Raw genomic sequence first — 23,853 nt, 5'->3', positions numbered from 1 at the left:
CTTTTCCTAATCATGGCCAGATTAATAGGTGCATGGCACATTCTCTGGCATCCCAGCCCTTACTCAGTGTTCAAAGTAACAGGATAGTGCCTTTAATATTAAAATGATACAAAGTAATGAGTTTCCCAGACTGCTTGCTACACTGTGGGTGTAGTTGGGGGGGGGGGGTTGAGGGAGAAGAAAACTTTCTAATTAACCAACATAACTGCTTGCAGTTTTGTTTCTTTCAGAGACAATATTGTGTCTCTGAAATTTTTGCAATTATTGTGCATGACGGGCTTCCCCCATTTGCTCCTGTGAAATAACAATATTCCTTTTCTTTTTTTGTTACTTCCTTGTACTCAGCAGGGACTCATCTCTCTTGTTTCTTCCTCATCTTTAGTTAGTTTGTCATGAGCTAGTAGTTCTTTGTTATCTAGACTCCATTCTTTCTACCCTTAACCAATTCTAGTGTCTCCCCTTATATAGGAAGATAATTTAGGCCAGTGTAGGTGGTTATGTTTACATACTTACTGCACCATTTCTGTGCATTGGATCCTAATAAAGCACTCATTGCAAAATTGTAATCCTGTTTATATTCCCAAACCTACTGGCATACATAGTTGTGCTCTCTATTAATTTTGTCATATGATTATCTCATTGAAGGGCTAGGTTGGATTATGGCAATTGGTCTTGTCAGAATATATTCAGGGCATCAGATTGTCAAAAATGCTTTTATGAATCGATGCAGCTTAACCCATTTTTTCTTTTTCTTAAGGTTGTATATGAACAAGATGGAGTTTTCATTCATTCTTCCAGTGGAAACAGTGATGATCAGGACAGTTTACTCTCAGGAATACTGCGAGTCCTAGAAAAGGTGTTAAATCCAGTTTTTTGCTACTTGTTTTCTTTCTGTAATCCATCTAGCATGTTTATATAAGTGTCTTTATGATGCGAGAAGGGAATCTTTGAGGGTGGGAGGGAAGCACATATCGTATATGTGTAAAATAAATGAGGATTATTTTTGTAAACAGAAAAAATAGGTTAATATCATTAAATAGCTTCCGATAATTGTATAATTTATGCATTGTAGGATACTGAAGTTATAGTAGATTGGAGACCGGTGGATGATTCATTAGATTCTTCTAGTATACTATATGCTAGAAAGGTATGTAATTACTTTTTGTTGAAACATTTAGAAAGTAAAGCAAAACCTTCCTTTCAGTTTCAGAAACCCATTTCTGCTGTTGCATATTAGTATCCAGGTCTAACTGTACCATCTGATTGTTGCATACAGGATCCATAGATACTGTATCTCTTTATTCGTAGACTTGGCATCCATGGATTCCATCATCTGTGGGTGTCTCGCTACACCTCGGAAGGTCTCCAGGATGTGACCGGAAGCACTTCTGGGTGTTCTGAGGCACAGGGAGGCCCAGGGCCCACTCCATTGGCCCCAGATCACCTTTCAGACACAAACTGGAAGTGACTTTCAGTTGCATCCAGGAGGCCTTCTGATGATGTTGGGAGTGGCCTGCTGGCTGTTGCGACCTCCAGAAGGCCCGGCGTACATCAAAGTATGTGATTACTGTGCCAGGAACCTGCCCCCATCCAGGACGTGCATCCACGAATATTGGTATCCATGGGGGTCCTGGAATGAATTCCTTGTGGATACCGAGAGTCCACTGTACTTGATTTCCTAGTCATGAGAAGGATGAAATAGTTTTCTATTGTTATATTCTATTGTTTCTCCTTAACACTGGTGTGGAAAACTCTTAAGTATCTTGGTTGAGATGCATTATTGCAAACAAATGCAGTGAGAACTGTGAAACAGAAATGAGCAAACCCCTTGACTCAAAGGGGCTTAGTTGGTTGCATTCTGACCCTTGGTGCTTGCATTCTGCACTCCAAAATAAATGTAGTTGTCACTGACAGTAGAGCAGTAATTAGGTAAAAGGATTTTGTGCATTTTCTTGTATATAACCAGTTTGATAGTACTTTGTGGGTCTTATAGATAATAATTAGTTGGAGAAATCGTGAGACTTGATGGTCTGAATTTAAATTTGAGACTGTAAGCAAAAACTTGACGTTCCTAATTAACCCATGCGTTATGCCATTTTATTTCCAATATTTTTTTCTCCAATATGATGTGGTTCTAAATCTAAATATGTGTTTTTTGCTTATAAGAACTTAAATTTAACAAGAGTCTCAAGACGAGAATGCTCAGGTATCAAATATTTCACTGTGCTGTGAAAAATGCAAGGAATAGCCTTCCCTTTCCAGCCTTTGAGCCTGTAGCTCTAGGACCACAAAGGAGAAAGTGGACCAGGTGTTCAGTGTCTGTGACTTACTGCACAATCCTATGCATATTTACCCCCAAAGTCCCACTGTATCTGGTGGCGCTTACTCCCTTGTGTGTTTGGAATTTCAGCCTTAGGCTTGTTCTGACAACCCAGAGCTGCACTATGAAAGTTCACTGGCTTCTTTCCTTCTGCCTTAGAATTATGAGTCTGTGGCTGAAATTGGAGAAAAGGACTTTGTAGTGGTTGTACTCCACAGCCAGGCCCTGGATAGCCATGGGACCATGGAAGGTTAACTGGCAGTGGCAGTAACATAGAGGTGGGCAGGGAAAAATGGAGTGGGCAATAAAAGGGATGTGTATAGCAATCTGCTCAGCAATTATTTGCAAAGCTTTCTTTACTTCAAAGTGTTGCTGTTTTCTTCTGAGCGGATCCATAAACAGATGGTATACATTCTCCCAAAGAGAGTGTGGTCAGCTCATTCTGCAGTGAGCTTCAATTTGGTTTTGACAAGTGCCTGGTTTCTTTAAATACAAAGTGATCTTGTTGTGTGAAATAAAAATGATTTTTTAATAACTAGTTGGCAGAAAAATTGCTTTTTCTGTTTTGATCTTATTTAGGATTCCAGTTCAGTTGTTGAGTGGGCGCAGACTCCTAAAGAGAAGACTCAGCGATCTGGGCCGGAACACATGAACAGTTATGAGGCAGAATGGGACATGGTCAACACAGTCTCTTATAAAAAGAAACCACATTCAAATGGAGGTACATGGAAAAATATTGTGTATCAAAATATTTCAGTGGGCCCACAGACCTGTCCAGTCTAGCATGAGATCATCCATGCACAGACATTTTGGAGTGTGGAAAGGCTGCTGTGGCAGTGAATCTTCCCTCTTTTATTTTTATTTATTTTCCACATTTTTATACCACCCTTCCTCCAAAGAGCCCAGGGCAGTGTACACAGCTGCTTCCCTCTTTTTGTCCTCCCAACAACCCTGTGACATAGGTGAGACTGAGAGAAAGTGTCTGGCCCAAGGTCACCCAGGAAGCTTCATGGCTGAGGGGGGATTTGAACCTGGATCTTCAAGGTATAAGTCCACCTCCCAAACCACTACACCACCCTGGCTGTCCCTTTTGGCTTCATCCTGTGTAGGTGGTTGGAGCTGATATTGTTGATCATTTCTCCGTGATGAAAGAAGTAGGCCCACAGGCTCTGAAGTGGGGCAAGCATGTTTGTAAAAGAACGTTTGTTTAAAAATGATGTAAAAACTCTCCTGTTGCTGGTAACTCATTTTTCCTAGTCTGCATTAATAAAGCAGAGTGCTAATTTCCTTGTTTAGTGAGATGTCCGTTTTTGATTACTCTTGAAATAGGTGAGGTGCATTAGGCAAGTATCAAAACGCTTCCTTCTCCAACTTATTTAGATGGAAAGAGAAGTACTGTATTTCTTTCTCAGTATGATCATATCTCTCCAGGAAGTAATGCTTTTAAAATATATTTAGGAGTGGGACACACAAGTAGATGGAATGTTTAAACTTAGTACATCAGAGGATAATGTACTGTTTGGACACCAGGGAGCAAGGACATGTATTGTAAGAGCATGTACAGTACAAGGGATTTGCGATGGGTGGGGATGCAGCCTGAGGCAGGGCCTCCCCACTGGAGTCCTTTGAAAAGCGCCGCTGCCGTGTGAAGCATGTAAGCACTCACAACCTACGCGCAAAAGTGGAGGAAAGAGCTGAAACGAAGACCTGGTTGCAGTATGTACTGGTAAATGCCATTGTGTCCTTTTATTCTCGGAAGTATTGCTGATGGTTCCCAGTGTTGGGTGTTGCATGTGGGCTTGAACCCAAGAAGCTAAACTGTGCTTTCTCTCTTTCAGATGCTACTGTCTGTTCCAATGGAGAGAGCAAATGGTCCTTTCTGTTCAGCTTAACAGATTTAAAGTCCATTAAACAAAACAAGGAAGGAATGGGCTGGTCCTATCTGGTCTTCTGTTTAAAGGATGACGTTGTTCTCCCAGCTCTTCACTTCCATCATGGAGACAGCAGCTTATTGATTCAGTCCCTTAAAAAATATGTGGTGCTCTGTGAGTAAGTATTCTTAATTAGAATTCTTAGAGCAAACATTACTGCAATGGGTTGCGTAGCTACTAAATTTGTAATATTTTGTTGTTGCTGACAGTTTTACAAGGGACCTACATTGTTTTGTAGTGTTACTACAGGGTGCTACTTGCTTAATCTATAATATGGAAATTGAAGGTAAGCAGAGGGATTTTTGCTGAAGAATGGCTTACATTACCCTGATTGTTGGTATATTGGTGATTTGAAGCTGACAGCCTCAAGTTATAGCAAGCAGAAAAACACAGTTAAAGTGAAAGAAAGGAATGCAGCATTGCTGGAGCTGCACATTTATTATTATTATTGTTATTATTGTTAACAGTATTTATATACCGCTTTTCAACTAAAAGTTCACAAAGCAGTTTACAGAGAAAAATAATTAAAAAAAACATTCCAGCTTAGTACATAAACGACATTAAAGGTCTGATCTTTCCCAGCAAGTAGGATTTTCTGTAGTGATTTGAACAAATATTAATGCAGGTTAGTGTTTCTTTTTAACGCTTGTGTTATTTATCCAGTCTTGCCCATCAATGAGCATCTTTACCTTTTAAAAAAATACTACTGTATAAGGGGTTTCTACCTAGTGCTTCATCTTTTGCAAGACACTATGTCTGTTTACTAAAAAGTAAGATGCATTGAGTTGGATCCAAAATTTTTCTTTCTGTAGCAGTAGAGGACCTTTGGATCCAACCTGTTGAGATCAATGGAATTTACTTGCAAGCAAATAGGTACAGGTTTGTGCCGCTTAACAACCGTTCCTTAACCACGGACTGCATATATGACAGTGGTCAAAGCACAGTAAAGATCCTCCTAATGAGGCAATTGTGTCTCCCATAGCATGCAGTAGAGTGTTTGTTTACACAACAAAGAGGCAGTCTGTCTCCAGTAGCCTGTGCAGCCAGCTAGTGTCTGGCAGGGAGTGTCTGTTTACACAACAAATGCAATAGATTGGAATGTTCACTTAATGACCTAATCACATAACAGGGATCAGAGAACATATCCCCGTCGTTAAGTGGCAAACACCTGTATAGGATTGTAGCCTTCATGGCTTTTTAGTTATTTCAAAAAACTTGTAGATGAGAGAGAAATTATTTTTGAGGTTATATCTCTTAAAATGGGTTAGTTCAGTTTTATATTACCAGAACTACCTGTATTTCCACAATTATATTATAAATAAACGTTCTGTGAAAATGAAGCAGTGTTCATTTGTTGTGAATATTATCCAGGGCAAGTTTAATTAAAATGGAACTACATTAAAGGGGATTTCATTCCGCTGGCTTAGCTAAGTGTGACACAGCACAACCTTTGATTCCTATCCTGTATTGGCAAGTTCCAGCTCTGGTTTATTAGCAGCTGTGTCATCAGGACTGATCATATAGCCTCCTCTGACTTCAAGATACAATCTTTGGTTGAATTTCATATCCTCTGGCACAAATGCTGCATTCTTTCATGCTGCTATTGAAAACGATAGCATTTATTAAAAGTCTCTTATCTAAGGTTTTAATAACAAAATAGGTGGGAGGTGTTCCAGGTGGCAGTGAAATAAAAGTAATAAAGTGCTTTGTTTCTGAAACTAGTAATAGTGAATTCAGCCAGCTAATTTCCTGTATAAGCTTTGAAGTGACAATAGGTGGTGTTTTCCTTCAACCCTTTAACCATGGTGTTGTGTCTGTCTCTTCAGCATGCATTTCTATACATCTTCCTAAAACTCACACAGTGAGTTTAGCATTTGCAAAAACACTTTATAAAAATCTAGTGGATTGCCAAAAAGAGCCTAACCCTGTAAAAAAGTATAGAAAAGTTGTACTTTTTCACACCAGGTCTTCTCAAGATAAGAGAATTCTTGTGAACTGTCAGAGTATTTCACAGTCCTTTGAAAATCTTCTCGATGAACCGACATATGGCTTAATACAGGTTTGTGTGATTGCTGGTTTTTTTTAATATTAAAAAAAACTTTAAAATCCCGTGAATAAAAATCGTATTTCTATCCGGTTGGGATCTTTTTGTTTGCTGTGCTTTCTGTATACAATGCAGTACCTACTGGTGACTGTAATTTCACTGAATAAAGTAATACAAATAACTGGAAAGGTGAAATGTTGGATAATTGTCACCTCCTGGATATTTCTTATAGAATTCTGTCTTGTTAAACTTCTCCCACCCACCCACCCTCGAGGTAAGGGCAGTGGATAAAATATTGAAAAGATCTGCCATTATGTCTTCTTCCTTTTGAGACCCAAGTTGCTGTGGTCAGGATCTTTATGAGCTTTGTTTCAAATGAAGCAGATCTACTGGTCACTGCAATTCAGCCTCTCCTAGGCATTAAAGTGCATATACTTGGGGACCACCTTGCATCTTCATGTTGTGACAGAGGCATTAATCCATTTTCTTTTGACTTTGGTTTAGAAGCTTCCTGTAGTTTTTTGGGTGGTGCAGTTCCTTGTATTAGTTATTTTTGGGGCTCTTGTTCTTAAAATATCTTATAATCAGTACTTCTAGTCTTGTACGTTTTGACAGTTTGCAAGAGGCATGCATAAAATTTGTTTTTTCTCCACACTATTATCAGAAACTGAAGAAAGATCCTTATACAACAACACTTGGAAGTTTTTCCAAGGTGACAAACTATATTTTTGATAACTTACGAGGAAGTGACGCTGCCTCCCAGCAACGACCTCCGTCAGAAATGGCAGATTTCATCAGTGACGCTATTCCAGGCCTAAAGATAAATCAACAGGAAGAACCTGGATTTGAAGTCATTACGCGAGTGAGTGTACTTTGTGGAGATTTACATAGCAAGGCATGTGTCTGTGGGTGGGTTTTAAAATAAAACATCAGTGTTTTGGCAATTGTATAACCTCTTTGGTACCATTTTAGATTGATTTAGGAAACCGACCTGAAGTTCAGAGAAGGCCACCTGTGTCAGTTGAAGAATGGACTAAGAATATGGATTCTGAAGGAAGAGTTTTAAATGTTGACTCGGTGAAGCAAATGATATTCAAAGGGGTAATACAGGATATCTTTTTTTTTTTTTTAACTATGTACCTCTTATTGTTGGGCAATGTCATTGTATGTCTAATGCACAAATTTTAAAACATTTAGTCAGACCTTCAGAATGTGGAGTGAAATTAAAAACCATCCAATCATTCTTCAACTGAGCTCAATAAATTCTCCTCTTTAAGTCTAGATCAGCAGTTCCCAAAGTCCCACTTGGACTTTGGGACTGCAGTAAGTCTTTGCGGGCATGGGGGGATGGCAGCAAAACGATCCCCAGGAATCAGCAAATGCCAGCCTGGAGGGGGGCAGGGAGCCCTGTGGACACCTCTGCAGGGCTCCCCAAGCCTGTAAACAGCTAAAAAGTGCATTCGGAAACCACTTCTGGTTTGTGAAGGGAGGAATGCTTCCCTGACTGGTGAGTTGCAACCAATCAGATTGAGAATCCCTGGCCTAGATATTTAGTTCCTTTCCAACTCTTTCTAACTCATTTTTTTAATGAAATGGGATTTTAATTGGTGATCCATTCATCTGATTTGTTTTATTGTTTTAATTGTTTTAGGTTTTAATAAAAACCGAGTAATAGAAAAATGGGGTAAAAATTCATTAAAGAAATAAACTCTGAGGGTCAGGTTTATAAGAATTGCACTATTTCCAATTGCAGTCAGGTTGTGCAGCATTTTAATTGTGGTAACACTCTTTCATTGGCTGGTACTAGGTCAGTGGTATGAATGGAGTCCTAGGAATAGCAGTTTTTGGAAAAGAGCTGTTGTAACCAGTGCTAAAGTATCCACAACATGAACAGAGAAAGTAAAGAATGCCAAGAAATTCTTGTGAAAATTCGTTTTGGAGTGGTGAAGGACATCTCACCTTTTACAGGACTGCACAGGGCACAAAAGACTGAAGAATTAATCGATCAATGAAAATTACACACACACCTCATACGTAAATGGATGCACTTTATGTTTGTGAAAGAGGAACTTGGTCTGTAAGCCATTGGGTTGAAATGCAACTAGCACTTCACCAGTGGAAGAAGCTCCAGTTGCAGGGTGGGGAGAGGGGGCTTTTGCAAATTCCCCCTTCCCTCTGCACTCTGAAAATCTTCTACGTGCCCCTTGGTCTTCAGGGACATAACAATTTAACCTAAACAACATCTTCTGATTTATTTTTTTAAACTGTAGCGCCAAAAAATTTAATTACATTTGTATAGTATTTGAAAATGAGATTAGAGAAATCGTAAAAATATATGTTGGTCGCTTAAGGTTTGCAATTTAAATTGATAAGGTAAAGGCAGGGATGATGGAAAGGAAGATATGCGCAGTATTTCATTTACAAAGCACAGCAAATTGAAACACCCTTTTCCACTTATTTATCTATTTAAATTATTTATATCCTGCCTTTTCCACTACTAAAGCAGAAAGCTAGTGAGGGAGAAAACCAAGAGAAAAGGCCATGTCTTAAGGAGGATTCTTAAAGAGAAGAACCTAGTTACACATATGGAAGGAAAAACAGATTACCAGTCAGAGGGAAAAGTGAAAGAGCCAACAATCTCTCTTCCTCCCCTTCCCCTTCCCCTTGTACACAGAGATGACAGAAGGAAATATGAGTAGTTGGCGATAAGGAAGGCAATGCTGCTTACCATAGAATTACTTCATTTCCTTGAACCTAAAGTTCTTGTTTTTATGCTGTTTTGCTTGTATTCTTCTGTAGGGACTTTGTCATGCTTTGAGAAAAGAAGTGTGGAAATTTCTTTTGGGTTATTTTCGTTGGGACAGCACCAGGGAAGAGAGAGCAAATGTGCACAAAAGAAGAATGTGAGTAATGGCACTTTAGATAGAACTTTAATTAGTGTTTAAGGAGTGTCATGATATGGAGTGCAGTTTGCACATTTGTAGGACAACCCTTTTTTATGATTACTATAAAGTTCTTATTGTTTGGCATCTGATTGGTCCTGTATCAAAACCTTGCTATAAGAGTTTTCAGTATGGGAGCAGATTCCTGACCTCAGTGGACCTGCACAGGTGCAGGCAGGCTATACAGCAGCTCAGAACAAAACTAGGAGCTTGCTGTATTGTCGGTAGTGACCCCCTGGCTATAGCAACAATAATGCTAGATTGAGAGTGGAGGAAGAGGGAGGGCTGGGGAGGCATGCATGATAGGAGGTGTGTGCATGTGCGTTCACTCTCTCATGTACGGTGGGCCCTCAGTATCCATGGGAAATCTCCTATTCTCGCAAATGCAGTATTCTGCAGATAATTAAATCCGGGGGTGGTATGCTGGCAACTGGAAGAGTCTCTTCACATGTGACCTCCCTGCACCTCAGAACACCTCCTGTATGTGACCAGAAAGTGCTTCTGGTCATGTCCTGGAGATCCTTGAGATGCTAAGCCCAGATGCAGGCTCAGCACCTGTGTTGAGTCAAATCCTGCAGATAAAGAGGGCAAACTGTATATGTGTATGTGTACACACCACCAGATAGTCCATCACACTTGAAAATCCAGCACCATCCCAAAGGTGCTGTTCACTACATAGTTGTTTTGAATTAGAGTTGCATGTGAAGCAGCACAACAGCTGTTAATTGCTATAGTAGGGTCATTGTGTATATGCTCATCCACCTGTCCTCTCCTTCCCCGGGCCCAAGCCTGAGTGCTATTCCTGCCTGTAATAAATACCAAGTGGCTGTGTAAAAGTAACATTTTTTAATCTCTGCCTGTTATCAATGGCATAGCTTGTAATACTTTCTAATTGAATTTAATATTTCTGATTTTTCCTTCAGAGATGAATATTTCAGGATGAAACTTCAGTGGAAATCTGTCAGTGAAGAGCAAGAAAAAAGGAACTATAGATTGAGAGACTATAGAAGTCTTATAGGTGATTTTAAAGAACATGGAATGCAAGATAGGCTACATTAGTGATAACTTTAGCACCATCATAAAGTGGAGTGATCTGAGCCTAGAATAAGCTACCTGCTAAGTTTGTTGACGTTTGTTTTCTGTAATTAGATTTTGCCTAGCTAGTTCTGTGTTTTGGGTTTAGACTCTCACTCTCTACCCCTCTCCCTGAGGGGAAACAAGAGCCCTTTTGAATTGAATTAAATTTAAATCTTCTATGAAATGTCATCTACATGTTTCAGTCAAATGTTACAATCGGAGAAGTTACTACACTGCTTTCTGCCTTAACTAGCAACTACTGTAATAACTACTGTAGGCAGAAAAATGCATTAAAACTAAGTAGTAGTGCTCAGAAATGGGAAGGAAAAGTTTGAGATGAAATATATGAGGCAGTGCTGTTAGTTGCATGCAGTGCACGCCACTAACTTCAGGAGCAGTTTTAGTAGAGGAGAGTACTTTTTCAAGTCATTCCTTTACTGCTCTCAAGCTCTCTGCAGTCCCCCCCCCCCCCCTGTCTAGGATTGTAAAACGGAGTTTGACCAGTTGATATACCAGCCCACCTAGAACTGTTTGGGAAAACTGCCTTTTTCATGTGACAAGATTTCCATTTAAACAATGAGAGCTTTGTTTTAAGAAGAGAAATAACTTTAATTAAAAATAAAATAAAATGTGGCAGTTGCATTTCCCACCAAAGTGAAGTAGTGCTCCGGATTCCACCTGTCTGACCTGTATAGCTCTGCCCACTCAAGTTTTCCCTGGCTGAGAATAGATTTTCATGGTCATCATTCTTGCTTAAGTGATCCTGAGAAAAGAGAGGGGGAACCACCCTGTTTTAACCTTTATGATAATGAATAGAGCAGGAGCTCTTTAAAGGGGCAGGAGATGGCTTAGTGATCTTGAAGATATGTACTTATCAATTACTCTTAATGCATCCTCTGTGATATTTCTAATCATAGTGATTAAAAGGGGAATTTTTTCCCCAGGCACATTTAGGGATGGTGAAAGATGAAGACACATACACATTTGTGAGGGCAATCCCAAGATACACACAAACAGCTCCACAGTAAACTTGTAGGAGAAAGCAGCAGCTCTTCCTCTTTCTCTCCAGTATTGGAAAATTGTACAGTTCACTTTCCTGGTTTAAGAAGGTGGGAAAAGAGAGGATCAGAAACACCGGATAATCCAGTTTGAGCCCTTGGTCTAGACCAGGGGTGTCCAAACCTTTTGGCAGGAGGGCCACATCGTGTCTCTGACACTGTGTCGGGCCAGGAAAAAGAAAAGAATTAATTTACATTTAAAATTTGAATAAATTTACATAAATGAATTTATCAGAGATGGAACTTATATGAATGAATGAAAGTCTTGCAGTAGCTCAAGGCCTATAAAAGGCCTTCCACAAAGTAAGGCTGACCTTTCCTTCACTGCAACTGCTGCATCACATGAAACAGCAAGCAGTGGAGGGAATCCTCATCCCACAGCTCACGCAAACAGTCAAAAAGACACCCTCACACTAAGAGCAGCTGTGTCGGGCCAGCATGGACTCCAGCAAGTCTCCGGAGGGCCAGAGGCTCATTGGAGACTGGGGGCTTCCTGTGGGCCGGATTGGGAGCCCCCGATGGCCGTAAGTGGCCCCAGGGCCGGGGTTTGGGCACCCGTGGGCTAGACTACGGCTTTAAACCTTTAGAGTTTCACCACTAGCCCTGTTAACTTTAGCATATCAGTGATATAAGTTGATGTTGGGTCATAAACATGCACGTTTGTTATGTTAGGTCTGAGGAAATCACTGGTTTCTCATTCATGTGTATTTGGAGTCTCGCCCAAGCCTGGCTGCACTGGCTTGTCGAGTAGCACCCCATACCCTGTGTTATTAGCAGTTAATTAGCACCCCATACCCTGTGTTGGTGTTAATAACAGCAGTTATTAGCTGTCTCCGTGGCAGACACTGAAATGCTGGTCCCTTCTCAAGGATGCACTCCCCATACCTCTTACCTGCTGGTGGTGGTGGTACTGTTGCCCCTCCTTCTTAACTGTTCAGAAGTCAGGGAGCGAAAAGAGGTGCAAAAGGATCCAGAGTAGTAGCATTGTGGGCTTGGAGCATGCTGCTCCTCGGACTCCATGCTTCCACCTGCCTTTTCAAAAGCCGGGAAGGAGGAGAAGCAAAAGGGTCAGTGTTATGGTTGCCATTATGTATAGGAGGTGGGGTGCAGTACACCAAGAGTGGGCCACCAGCCTGCTTCCTGATGCCTTCACTGCAACTCATTGGTGGACTGACTGTTATCCTGCCTGAAAATGTGGCTGCTTATCCTAGCAAGGAAGTGTGCTCTGAGTCATTTCCCCCTCCTTATGGTTTCAAGCATGTGTTTACTAATGGAGAGGCAATCATGCAATTGGGACTCGTGATAACAGAAGTGGTTTCAAGTTATTTGGAGCAGAGAAATCATAACTATCCTTACTCCCAGGACTTACACTGCTCTGAACATTGGAGTCAACATTCTACTAAGTATGTAGCATCAAAGTTGACTGTAGTTGAGACAGTGAAGTTTATTCTCCAGTAGTTCTTCTGTTTAAAAATAAATTCCCCAGTCTCTGCTAGTGTGAGCTGCGTGCCATGTTGAAGTAATGTAAAGTTGTACAATGCGTGTAGAAAACAGAGCAGAGAAACTAAGCTCAGTAGTGATTAAAGAAACATGACAAGATGGAATTTCCTAATGTCACCTCCTGCTAAACCAAGCAATTAAAATTTCAGCAAAATCCCTTTGATTTAGGCTTGATTGCATATCGGCTTTTCACCATTTAACTTTAAAGCAACACCCCTTATCTAGTACACTGAGCGGCATTTGCATTTAACGTATCTGAAATAGACTCCACTGTGTTCTAATTCAATGAAAATGTTTTACATTTTAATCAGGAGGTTTCCATAAAAAGTATGTAACATTTAGAAAGTGTTTGAAAATCTGCTTACAAGAAATCATCTTATTTGAGACGGGAAGAATTTTTCCTTTAAATACTCTTAAAAGCTGCTTTAATGCATTTTAAATGACATCTTATGAATTCAGTTGTCTTACTAGATATTTCAAAGCTCAGCACAGTGGTTGAGAAATTGGAAACTTGAAGAGCATTCTGAATTTTTTAGATATAGGCTTAGTAAAAGCTGTTTTGAAAACGCAGTAAACCTGGACTATTTTTCAGAAAAAGATGTAAACAGAACCGACCGAACAAACAAGTTTTATGAAGGCCAAGATAATCCTGGACTGATCTTGCTTCATGACATTTTGATGACCTACTGTATGTATGACTTTGACTTAGGTAAGTAGGACTCTTATTACTATGTATGTATTAAGGTTATTTTGTGAAAGAACCTTCAGAAACTTGATACATGGGGACTTAAGACTGATTCTAGTGTTGCTGTTTTGAAATCTTATATTGATTTGTCATACCAATGCTTGATTGGTTTTTGTAAGTCTTTTGAAGTTTAACTATTGGGGAACATATGATCCATTGGATTTTGTTATATGCATTTCATCTCTCTCTGCTCCTAAAATGTATTGATTGTGTACTATTAATGCATTGTGCCTGTCATCATACTATTTTGTGACTCTTTCCATACATCATACTGTTTTGTGGTTCTTTTTGTGGCTGCTAAACCTCTTCCATTTAGCTTTTCAAGGCATCTAGAAAGTGCACCGATGGTGTATTCTTAATCCTGGCAGATGGTGTCACTGGGATGAATGCATGGGATATACACAAAATTGTACCTTTACACAGTATTTTTTCCAAAATTTGTGTTACAGAAAGATTTGGAAATAGCCATACACATCTAATAACTATTTATTATGCTTGTAACCTGTCCTTCCTCCAAGGAGCTCAGGGTAGCATAGTGATTCCTCCTGCTACTGTTTTATCCTCGCAGTAATCTTGTGAGATAGGTTAGGCCAGTAGCGCTCAAAGTCATGATTGCTGTGCACTGGGAATGCGGTCCCCAGCAAAACTGGTACTTACAGTTCTGGTGCGCTACAGGACCATGTCCCCAGACTGGCATGATGTGACACTCTGGCCAGTTGCGTCTGTGGTACAATGCCCCAGCGGGCATTGTGTCCAGATTTCCGTGAAGACACAACTGCCCGGTACATCACATTGTCCTGATCTGAGGACTTGAAGTCCCATGGCACACTGGAACTGTAAGTGGGAGGGAAGAATTCACCCAAACCCTGGATCTGGCTTGCAGGCTGGGGTTCGACCAGCACTGGGTTAGGCTGAATGATATGAAGTCCAGCAGAGGCTGCTCAGAGGACACTCCAGAGGTGAGGGGAGCAGAACTTCCCTTGGTTCCGGAGGGTGGGAGGAGGTGTTTGCCCATATCTGCAGTTTCACTTAACTGTGGAGGGTTTCAAAACAGTATCCTGAGGATACGGAGGCACGCCTATAAATGCACATGGACCTCTCTGCTGTGAGAGAGCATACAAAAGTAATTTAAGGTTACTACTTTTTGGATACTTGTTTGTACAATGCTTTGGTGTTTGGTCTTAAATACTAAACTGGAATAACTTGTTTGCAGAGATCAGCTATTTTAAAAGCTTTCAGGTGATGTTTACAACTATCTTATTCAACAGATTCTCATTACTTTTGATTTTAAGGCTACGTTCAGGGAATGAGTGACTTGCTTTCCCCTATTTTATATGTGATGGAGAATGAAGTGGATGCTTTTTGGTGCTTTGCATTGTACATGGATCAAATGGTAAACATCTTCATCTCCTGTTTTATAGTAATCTTAACTCTATGGATATTACTTTACTTTCTTTATTTAAATTAACACTTTGATAACTGTTCCATTGTTTGACCTTTTATAGTAGCATTTTTATACCTAAGGGGGTACCAAGCTGAAAATGTATGTTTAGTATTTGCCAAAGAAACTAAAGAAGGCAACAGAGATGTTCTGAACGTCCATGCACTTGCCATCAAATGCAAGATGTAGGTTATATAGATAACTATGGTAGGAGCTGTGTGCTTTTGTCTCCTAGGAAGCTCCTTTCTATGTTTAGGCATTTTTATTCATAATTTGGATCTGCTGGCATTTTTCAAGGGCCACACTTTATGAAGGTCTTCATAAGAGTTAGGTTAGCAGCCTTTGTGTTTCAGTCTGCATTCTTGATGTGGCTCCTTACAGCTTTTGAGATACTGTTAGCTTGTGTTTTGAAGTACAAGTCAGACCTCATCATCTGCGAATTTGACTCAGTGCAAGTCCTGTGACCCATGTTGAGACCCAACCTGCAACCTCCAAATGTGACCGGAGTGATGTTCTAGTCACATCCAAAGGGTGTTCTCAGGCCCAGGGAGACCGTACGTGGCCTCCTCAGGCCTCAGAATGCCTTGTAAAGCCTCTGGGAGACTTTGGAACACCATGTCCAGTTTTTCTCCAAAAGCCAGAAGTAACATTCTAAGGCATTGGCTTCCAAACTGGTGGGTTGCAACTTATGAGCCAGGTAAACACACCTCTCTGGCCCCTTAAGGACCAGAGCAGAGCCATGACCTATAAGTTAAAAAAAAAAATCCTTCTGCCCCCAGTTGCAGTGTGATCCTGGGGATTGCTTTGCTGCCATTGCCCTGCACCCTCAAACACTTAAGTGCTTCCTGACTGCTCATAGGAGTTTGGGAACAACCGTGCTAAGACCTTCTGAAGCGCGGCCTCCCTAGGCCTCAGAATACTGTCTGGACACGACCAGAGAATGGCTTAAAAATCCCCCACAGATGCCAAGGTACAACTGCATATAAAATCTCCATCCATAACCTTTGCTGCCAAGTGTTACACTTATGCTAAGTTTTGCATAATTTTGCTTACTTAATATAATTTAATGTACTCATGAGGAATATAAACCATTGACTATTTTGTTTCTCATTAAGCATCAGAATTTTGAGGAGCAAATGCAGGGTATGAAGACACAACTAATGCAGTTGAATACTTTGCTTCGTTTGCTAGATAGCGGATTTTGCAATTATTTAGGTATGTATTGCTCAAAGCAACTTTGAATGAATGAATGAATGAATGAATGAATGAATGAATGAATGAATAAACCTTTATTAGGCATAGATAGAGAAATCATAAAAGCAAACATAGTTAGTCCTAATCCCGTTTATCAAAAACGGAGTTAAGATACTAAATTACTAATAAAACATTTACAGTTCAACATAAAATATCAACATTTTTAACAAATTACGTTAAGGCTTGGAAATCACCAAAAGTAAAAATTTAGAAATTCCCTCTAGCACATCTGGTGAGCAGTCATTTAGGAGACACTTCAGTTTTGCCTCATCCGAAAGCCTATTCATTTTGCCGAGGAGTCATGTAAGTGTGGCAGGATCTAGTGTGCCGAGGACAATAAAAAAGAATGTGTATGACTGATTCAACATTTCCCAAATTACAAGGGCAGAGGCGTTCTTTATATGGTATTTGCCTATATCTGCCTTCTGTAACCTTGGAAGGAAACACATTGAATCTTCCCAAAGAGATTGCACGACGTTCAGAGGGGTTGATCAGAATACTCAGATAAGGAGCCATTTGCCCATACTTTAGCGGGATAGAGAAATTAAGAGGGGAGCAGATTCGAGAAGCAAGTTCAAAGAGGTTTTGTGAGCAACTTTGATTCTACTTTGGGGCATGTATAGCTATTCCAGAGAGTTATTTAAAATGCCTTTCTTACAGTAATTACTTTCTCAAATGAAGTGAGGTTGTGCTAGATACTGTTTCGATCCAGCCTGTCAAGACAGTTTTTACTCCTAGTCCCAGAGTCCTTAAGGTAGCAATGGTTAGATGCCTGTCCTGAATTGAAAATGAATGTTCAAAGAGAGGGTTGACAATATGTGCAGATAATGAGGTTTCCTGTGATTCATTTTTTCCATTGTTTCTTGCTTCCTCCCAGTAAATTGTAGAGCATACTTACTGATTTAAAAAAAAAAAAATTCTGATCATTTTGGTTTTCTTGTGCAGTTAAAATACATTACATGAATAATAGTGATTCATAAGCAGATTTCATATTGAAGTTTTATACCTGCACATTTTATTTCTCAATAGAATCTCAGGATTCAGGGTATCTTTACTTTTGCTTCCGGTGGCTTCTAATAAGATTTAAAAGAGAATTTAGTTTTCAAGATATTCTTCGCTTATGGGAGGTGAGTAGCTATTTAGTTTTTCTTCAGTATCTGCCTTACATTACACTGCTAATACTATACTGGTAGTGCTATTGGAGAACTTAAACTTAAAAGCAAATAACAAAATTAAGCTATGCTCAAAGGGAAAGTGACGAATTTGCCCGCATTTGTCTTTTAGTTTAGTTTAGTATGGCTTTTGCTCTGCTACAATGCGAGTTTCGGAAGCACAGTCCATCCATAAAATTGGGCAGTAATTTTATGGATTTCTATGGGAATGTTCTTGCAGGATCATATAATAACTTGGCAGGTTCTGACAATTTTTCTTCTAAACCCTTTGATGAATTTAGCCTTTCTTCCTTCCCATCTCATGTCTATATTTATTGTTACTTAGGATTGCCTTTTATATGTACGCTGCCTCAGGCCAACTATTATTTTATAGCATCTTTTTCACCAAAGAAGCTCCGCAGTAGAATTTTTGCTAGCATAACCTTCTAAAATTTGCTCAAATGCCTAAAATCAGATAAAAGCAAATGAGTCCCTACCAACAAACGTACCATGTAAATAACCACCTGTAAGAACTACCGTATTGGACCAACATTGCCTGCCTTGGTTCCCTTGACCTGGTAATTCATCACTGAGGCTCTTCTGCTAATTGTTCTTGATGCACACTACCAGCAACCATGGTGGCTTGCTCACACTATCAGCTGATGACTTCCGACATAATTGTTGTGACTACTGTAAGGTCACTGTACCATTTCATGCATGGGTTTATATTCTCTATTTTTCTGTTCCAAGTAAAGAATGGTGAATATTTTCTCCAGAAATATTTACATATTTACAATTTTGTTCATATTTCTGTACATATTTACAGAAAACTCCTGTAAGTCTTTTTCTTCTGGATTTAATTCTATTGCATTAATCAGCCCATCAATTTCAAAGTTATTGCTTTTCTGCTCTTGATTTTAAACAATACATATTACCACATAAATATCCTGTGGACCATCTGAACTATCTGATATTCACTGTGGATGGCAGAGGCTACTAGGACATAATTCTACCATTTGCCTTGTTGAGTTCTTCAGAAATTGCAAGAAATTAATTGCAGGTAGTTCATAAGCTAGGTATTGTATTTCTCTGTAGATAAGGATTTAATTAGAGCTACCAATATTGAAACATTTATAACCTTTAATGAAATCTGTAATGAAAAGTTGGCTAACCATCTCCCCATCCCCATAATTAAGTTTCCAGAAAAATGAACAGCATTTGGAGGCCTTGGAAATTATAGATAAGTTGGTGTTCAGTTGTAGGAAGGTGGCAAAAGGTGAATAATGCTTTAGCTAAAACGTTTGAAATATTTAAAAATTAAATGCCATGGAAGCATTCGTTTGTGCTATGGGCAAGAACATCTTTCAAATACAACTCTTGTAGAATGGCAGCTCTGCAAATTCTAGTTCCTTATTTTTCTTTTTTTTGAAAAAATGGTTCAAGGTGGTGATGGACATTAAATGGGCACAAGGAATATATTAACTATCATTAACTGCAGTCCTATGCACACTTTCTTGGGAGTAAGTATTATTGAGCACAACAGTACTTCTGAGTAGACATGCAGTGACTGACAAAACTGAAAGAATCTTCCTGAGAGAGATGAACTTCACCTATAGCTAAGGAAAACAAGGAAGGTTTGCAAATATTCTTCTGTGGAAAATAAAGTCACAATAAATAGTTAAACAAAAATTAGCAGCATAATAAAAGAATTAAGATTTTTTTTTAAAAAAGCATAAAAATGCACAATACAGATAAAACAGCATAAGAGCAAAGCAGTACAAATAAGCAATTGGAGATAGCAGCATAATCCCCTCCTCCACCAAAGGCTGGATGAAGAAATGCCTGATAAAGAGTCTTAAGGAGACCTGAAACATCTATAGGTATTTTCACCCATTCTATTCATGCTTTCTTGATTATGGCAAGCTCCAAGTCCTACAGGACACCAAAGTTCTTTAATATGCACAATGCACCAGTTTTGGTGAGGTAAAATACAAGATAAACTGACTTTTTGTTTGAGCTAGAACAAGCAGACATTTGAATTCACTTAAAAACATGTTAGGTTTGGAAAGCCTGTCTAGTGTACTATTTCAAATAAAGGCAGGTGGATTTATATTACAGTTTTTGAAGTATTTTTATAGCAAAATAAGGCTTCTGCCAAAAGATTGGCAGGCAGGAATAAGTGTTAAATGATTACTTATTGACATAGCTAATTATCAGTTGTTTTCAAGGAAAAAAAGGTTCTTGATGCCACATCAACTTTAATATTTTCCCAGGTAATGTGGACAGAGTTACCTTGCCAAAATTTTCATCTTCTCATCTGTTGTGCTATCCTGGAATCTGAAAAGCAGCAAATAATGGAGAAACACTATGGCTTTAATGAAATTCTGAAGGTATTGGTTACATAACTTTTTAAAATGTAAATTATTCCTTTTTCTCTTTCTTTGTGTCCTGTGCTGAGAATGAGGAGGTATTCCTAGGGATCTGTGGTTAATGAACCTTTTCTCAGTCTGTCTTAATTCCACCTGCCTGTAGGGAGTGAGACAGCATAACAAATGCTAGAACTCAGCCATGTGTCTCTTGTGACGAAATATGCTAAATTTTTAGCTTTTGAATTGGCAGATGTCAGTAAAATATTAACCCAGAATGTTGAGACACTATATTATGAAGAGTATGTCTCCACGCTGCTGTGTAAAAGACCAGCTGATTGAACATCAGAGCTAGTGAGAATAATTCTTGTTTGTCCCAAGGCAAAGTGTTGGAGTCCTCTGAGATGCTCTGGACTAGATGGTTCCAACTGAAACAGAATGCCCCAGCTTGGCATAGTGGCTTCAGATTGCCTCTCTGCTCTGGGGGATGTTATTCATAGATTAAGGGGGAGCTAACTAGGTTCTCCAAGGCAAGAATATATGCACAGGTAAATAATTCCTGTGAAAATCACTAGAAAAGAACCAGGGTGGTGTAGTGGTTTGGGTGTTAGACTTGAAAGATCCGAGTTTAAATCCTTGCTCAGCCACAAAACTTTCTGGGTGACCTTGGGTCTGTCACTATCTCAGCCTTGTCCACCTCACAAGATTGATATGAAAACAAATGAGGAAAGGAGCCATGTACACCAACCTGAGTTCCTTGGAGGAAGGGAAGTATTAAAATGTGAAAAATAAAAACCGGCTAGGTGACTGTGTCAGTCTCCCTGCATGGCCTGGCAGTGGTGATGATGCACTTGAGTCTGAGGAACTGCCCTGCCTTGTTTGCTGTACCACTGTCTTTGAAATCCAGGCACAAAGCCCAACTTCTATATCAAATCTCCACCATATGCTAATTAATACTAATTATGGTAATTAATATATATGCTTATTATTATGCAAGTGTTCTAGTTGAGCTGGCAGAACTTTAGTAGAAAATGCCAGCACAAAGAACCAAAATTGCAGAATTGGTCTGCATTTGCTGTGGCTTCCATCCCTTGGAGCACTTTGTTGTTCTTTTTGTTGTTTCAGCATATCAATGAACTGTCTATGAAGATGGATGTAGAAGAAGTTCTTGCCAAAGCAGAAGCCGTTTCTATGCAGATGATGAATTGCAAGGTAGAACATATTTTAATTGCATAGCATGTAGTAAACACTAGACTAGTTTCAACAAAGTATATAATTATTGATAATATCTTTCAGAACATAATGTGGTGTCTGCATGTTTTAAAGAGATGCTGCTTTGGAAGGCATGGTTCCCCAAAATGATACCCTGCCGTGAGCTAAATCAAATGTACCTGTATGAACGTAGAAAGCTGAAGGAAAGATTAAATAGTTGGTGGTGATTTGTGTCGCCCAAGATTATTCAGTCAACCTGCAGTAACTTTTTGAAAGCAACTGCCTCACAGTGCAGTCCTTTGCATGTGTACACAGATGTAAGATCCACTATGTTCTTTAGGAGTTACTCCAATGTAAGTAGGGTTGCAGTCTTAGAGCCCAATCCTGAGCTCCACGCGCTGGCTTATCACTGGCGTGCACTATCACAAATGTACCTTAAGGCACGTTTGTGAGCCCCAATGCCGGGCGAGCGCCTGTGGAGCGCTGGGGGCCTCCACCACTCGGTGGTCCTACGGACCACTGAGCAGCGGAGAGGGAGGCGGGGAAGAGGCGTTCTGGGGGGGAGGCGGGCAGAGGGTGGGGGGGAGGTGTGCTGGAGGGAGGGAGGCAGGGCCTGTGGAGCTTCACTCCACCTGGTCCAGAGATTCCACATCAGGCTCACCGCCTGACATGGAGGCTTTTACCTCACCGCCGACCTTTTGGGGGGCTACTCGCTTTACCTGGGGGAAGGGGACGAAAGTCCACTTCTCCCAAGGTGCTGTCCATGGCTGCCTTGGGCGCACAGGACGCAGCGGCGGCTGTTTCCGGTGCCACCTGCCCGGGCAGCTCAGGATTGGGCTGTTATTCTCTCTGAACTTAACACGAGGTGTACATTAACACCAGCTGAGCATTCAAGAGTCTGTTTCTTGCAGGCAGTTGCATCTTAGTCTTAAAGAACAACACGACCAGTGTTAAATGCTTCTTTGTAGGAGTTGCCTCAAGCAGTCTGTGAGGCCTTGGGATTAGAAGACAGTGCAGCGACTACACCAGATTCCGATGCTGGAGAAGACGAGCCCAGTGATGGGGGAGATGGCCCTGCCTCAGCGTATCCAAATATCTCCATGCCTATTGCTGTTGCCAATGGAACAAACAAGCGTGACGAACAAGTGACCCCTGCCTTGCCAACAGAGTGACATTTGCACGATTGCTGGTTTATATTTTTGAAGAGACACTTTATCACGTCTGTTTTTGTTTCTTTCAAGCACTTGAGGTGGATATTTAAAACTTTGTGTTGATTAAGCTTTAAAGGTTTGGGAAAGATTGTGTACTGTAATGCTCTCGCATCAAAGCTTTACAACATAACCAACTTATTTTTGTAGTTTCTTCTACCAAAATAGCCTTTTTGTTTTCTAAAACATTCCTTAATACTTTTGTAGCCAAGTGCATTTTTTTCCTCTTCAGTAAAATGGGAATCGGATGAATGGGAACAGCTTGGAAAGAAATGCATCTGTATTCGTTTCACTTTAAAACTCTTGAACATTTGAAGGTTCTTGGTTTTAATACAGTCTCTTCTATACTCGTTACTGAGTGAAATGATGCTAACTTCCTAAGCAGTGCTTTGTAAATGAAAGGACTGTGTTCCTTCTCAAAAGTTTACAGAAACACTTTCTAAGTATTTGTGGTGATTTGAATGTAGCTCTGCGATGAAGATTTTCATTTGTGCACTTCCCTGATACTGAATTTTGTGCATTCCAGGGGTGACCGAGCAGTAGATTCTCATGTTAAAACATTTCTCTACCTAAACAGCTGTATGTATGTATAAATTAGATTCAGACGTGTGAGTATTAAAAGGATAAATCTATTTTCAATATTTTAACTAAACTTGGCTGCTCATTCAAACAGTTTCGTCCAAATTTTCATACGTAGCTCCAAATTTGGCTATTTTTTTGAAAATTACTTTTCTAAATAAGGGTAAATACATGTGTGGATTTATTAAGTTCTCCACCTGGTGTAATTTTTTCAACAGCTTTCTTGCTTACTTAATAATGTTTATCTGCCTAATAGTATAGTAACAAATTAATACAAATTAACTTAAATTGTTATTTAGACTACTTGATGAACTTATAAATGCAAAATACTAATCACCTTGGGTTCAGTCCCCCATTTAGTTCTATACAAGGTTCTGTGAAGGGCAAAACTTGCATTGAAGAAGAAACTTGGTGGATCGGTGCCCACAGTCCTCAACAATCAATTCGTTCTTCATAAGAAATTGCTAAGCTTAGAATATGCCATTCTGTGACTTTATGTGGAATTTGATATACAATGAATCAGTTATTTCTATTTGAGAACCAGTGTACATATTACAACCTAAAATGCAAAGTTTAATGTTCTTAATTAAACCATACTTAGAAAAAAAAGGACTTGTGTGGTTGTTCAACTTATTTTTTAAACAGAGAAGGACTCTTGAATTTCAGTGACTGGTGCAGTTTTCAAGTGGATGATGATGATTCTGTTATGGCAGAAGGCTTGTATCTGCCCAAGATTGTACACTGTATTTGCCTAACATAGGGGAAATTTAGGGCCTGAGCTAAAAGGGCCCTCACCGGCTCAGCACCAGTGCACAGTGTCACAAACACTATAAGGCACACCTGTGACACCGCTGTGCCAGCGCAGGTGCTGGCTCAGCACAAGCCCATGCTGAACCTGTGCTGAGCGGAGGACGGATGAACACTGTCCGGAGCTCTGAGCCAGGTGGCAGAATGGTAAGACGGTATGGGGGGAGGCATTCCAGGGTGAGGGGAAGGCAGGGCAAAGGAGCCAGGAGAAGGGTGGA

The 23,853-nt window shown here is 40.0% G+C and overlaps 1 protein-coding gene across 1 annotated transcript in view; it reads left to right on the top strand.

Annotated features, from left to right (window-relative positions):
- Positions 1-23,437, top strand: part of TBC1D15 (TBC1 domain family member 15) — a 29,062-nt gene extending 5,625 nt beyond the window's left edge. Inside the window, exons 2-17 of the mRNA XM_066633233.1 lie at positions 758-856; positions 1,073-1,147; positions 2,900-3,041; positions 4,159-4,369; positions 6,217-6,310; positions 6,960-7,157; positions 7,268-7,396; positions 9,095-9,198; positions 10,161-10,255; positions 13,465-13,581; positions 14,910-15,010; positions 16,174-16,273; positions 17,342-17,439; positions 19,737-19,853; positions 20,955-21,041; positions 22,010-23,437. Of these exons, the coding sequence (XP_066489330.1) occupies positions 758-856; positions 1,073-1,147; positions 2,900-3,041; positions 4,159-4,369; positions 6,217-6,310; positions 6,960-7,157; positions 7,268-7,396; positions 9,095-9,198; positions 10,161-10,255; positions 13,465-13,581; positions 14,910-15,010; positions 16,174-16,273; positions 17,342-17,439; positions 19,737-19,853; positions 20,955-21,041; positions 22,010-22,213 (1,971 nt within the window). The 3' untranslated portion in view covers positions 22,214-23,437. The remainder of the gene's footprint in view (positions 1-757; positions 857-1,072; positions 1,148-2,899; positions 3,042-4,158; positions 4,370-6,216; positions 6,311-6,959; positions 7,158-7,267; positions 7,397-9,094; positions 9,199-10,160; positions 10,256-13,464; positions 13,582-14,909; positions 15,011-16,173; positions 16,274-17,341; positions 17,440-19,736; positions 19,854-20,954; positions 21,042-22,009) is intronic.
- Positions 23,438-23,853: the final 416 nt, after the last annotated feature.

Source organism: Tiliqua scincoides, chromosome 7 (genome assembly GCF_035046505.1).
Source record: "Tiliqua scincoides isolate rTilSci1 chromosome 7, rTilSci1.hap2, whole genome shotgun sequence".
NCBI lineage: Eukaryota > Metazoa > Chordata > Lepidosauria > Squamata > Scincidae > Tiliqua > Tiliqua scincoides.
Note: the sequence above shows the minus strand (reverse complement) of the source record. Positions and strands in the feature narration are given on the sequence as shown.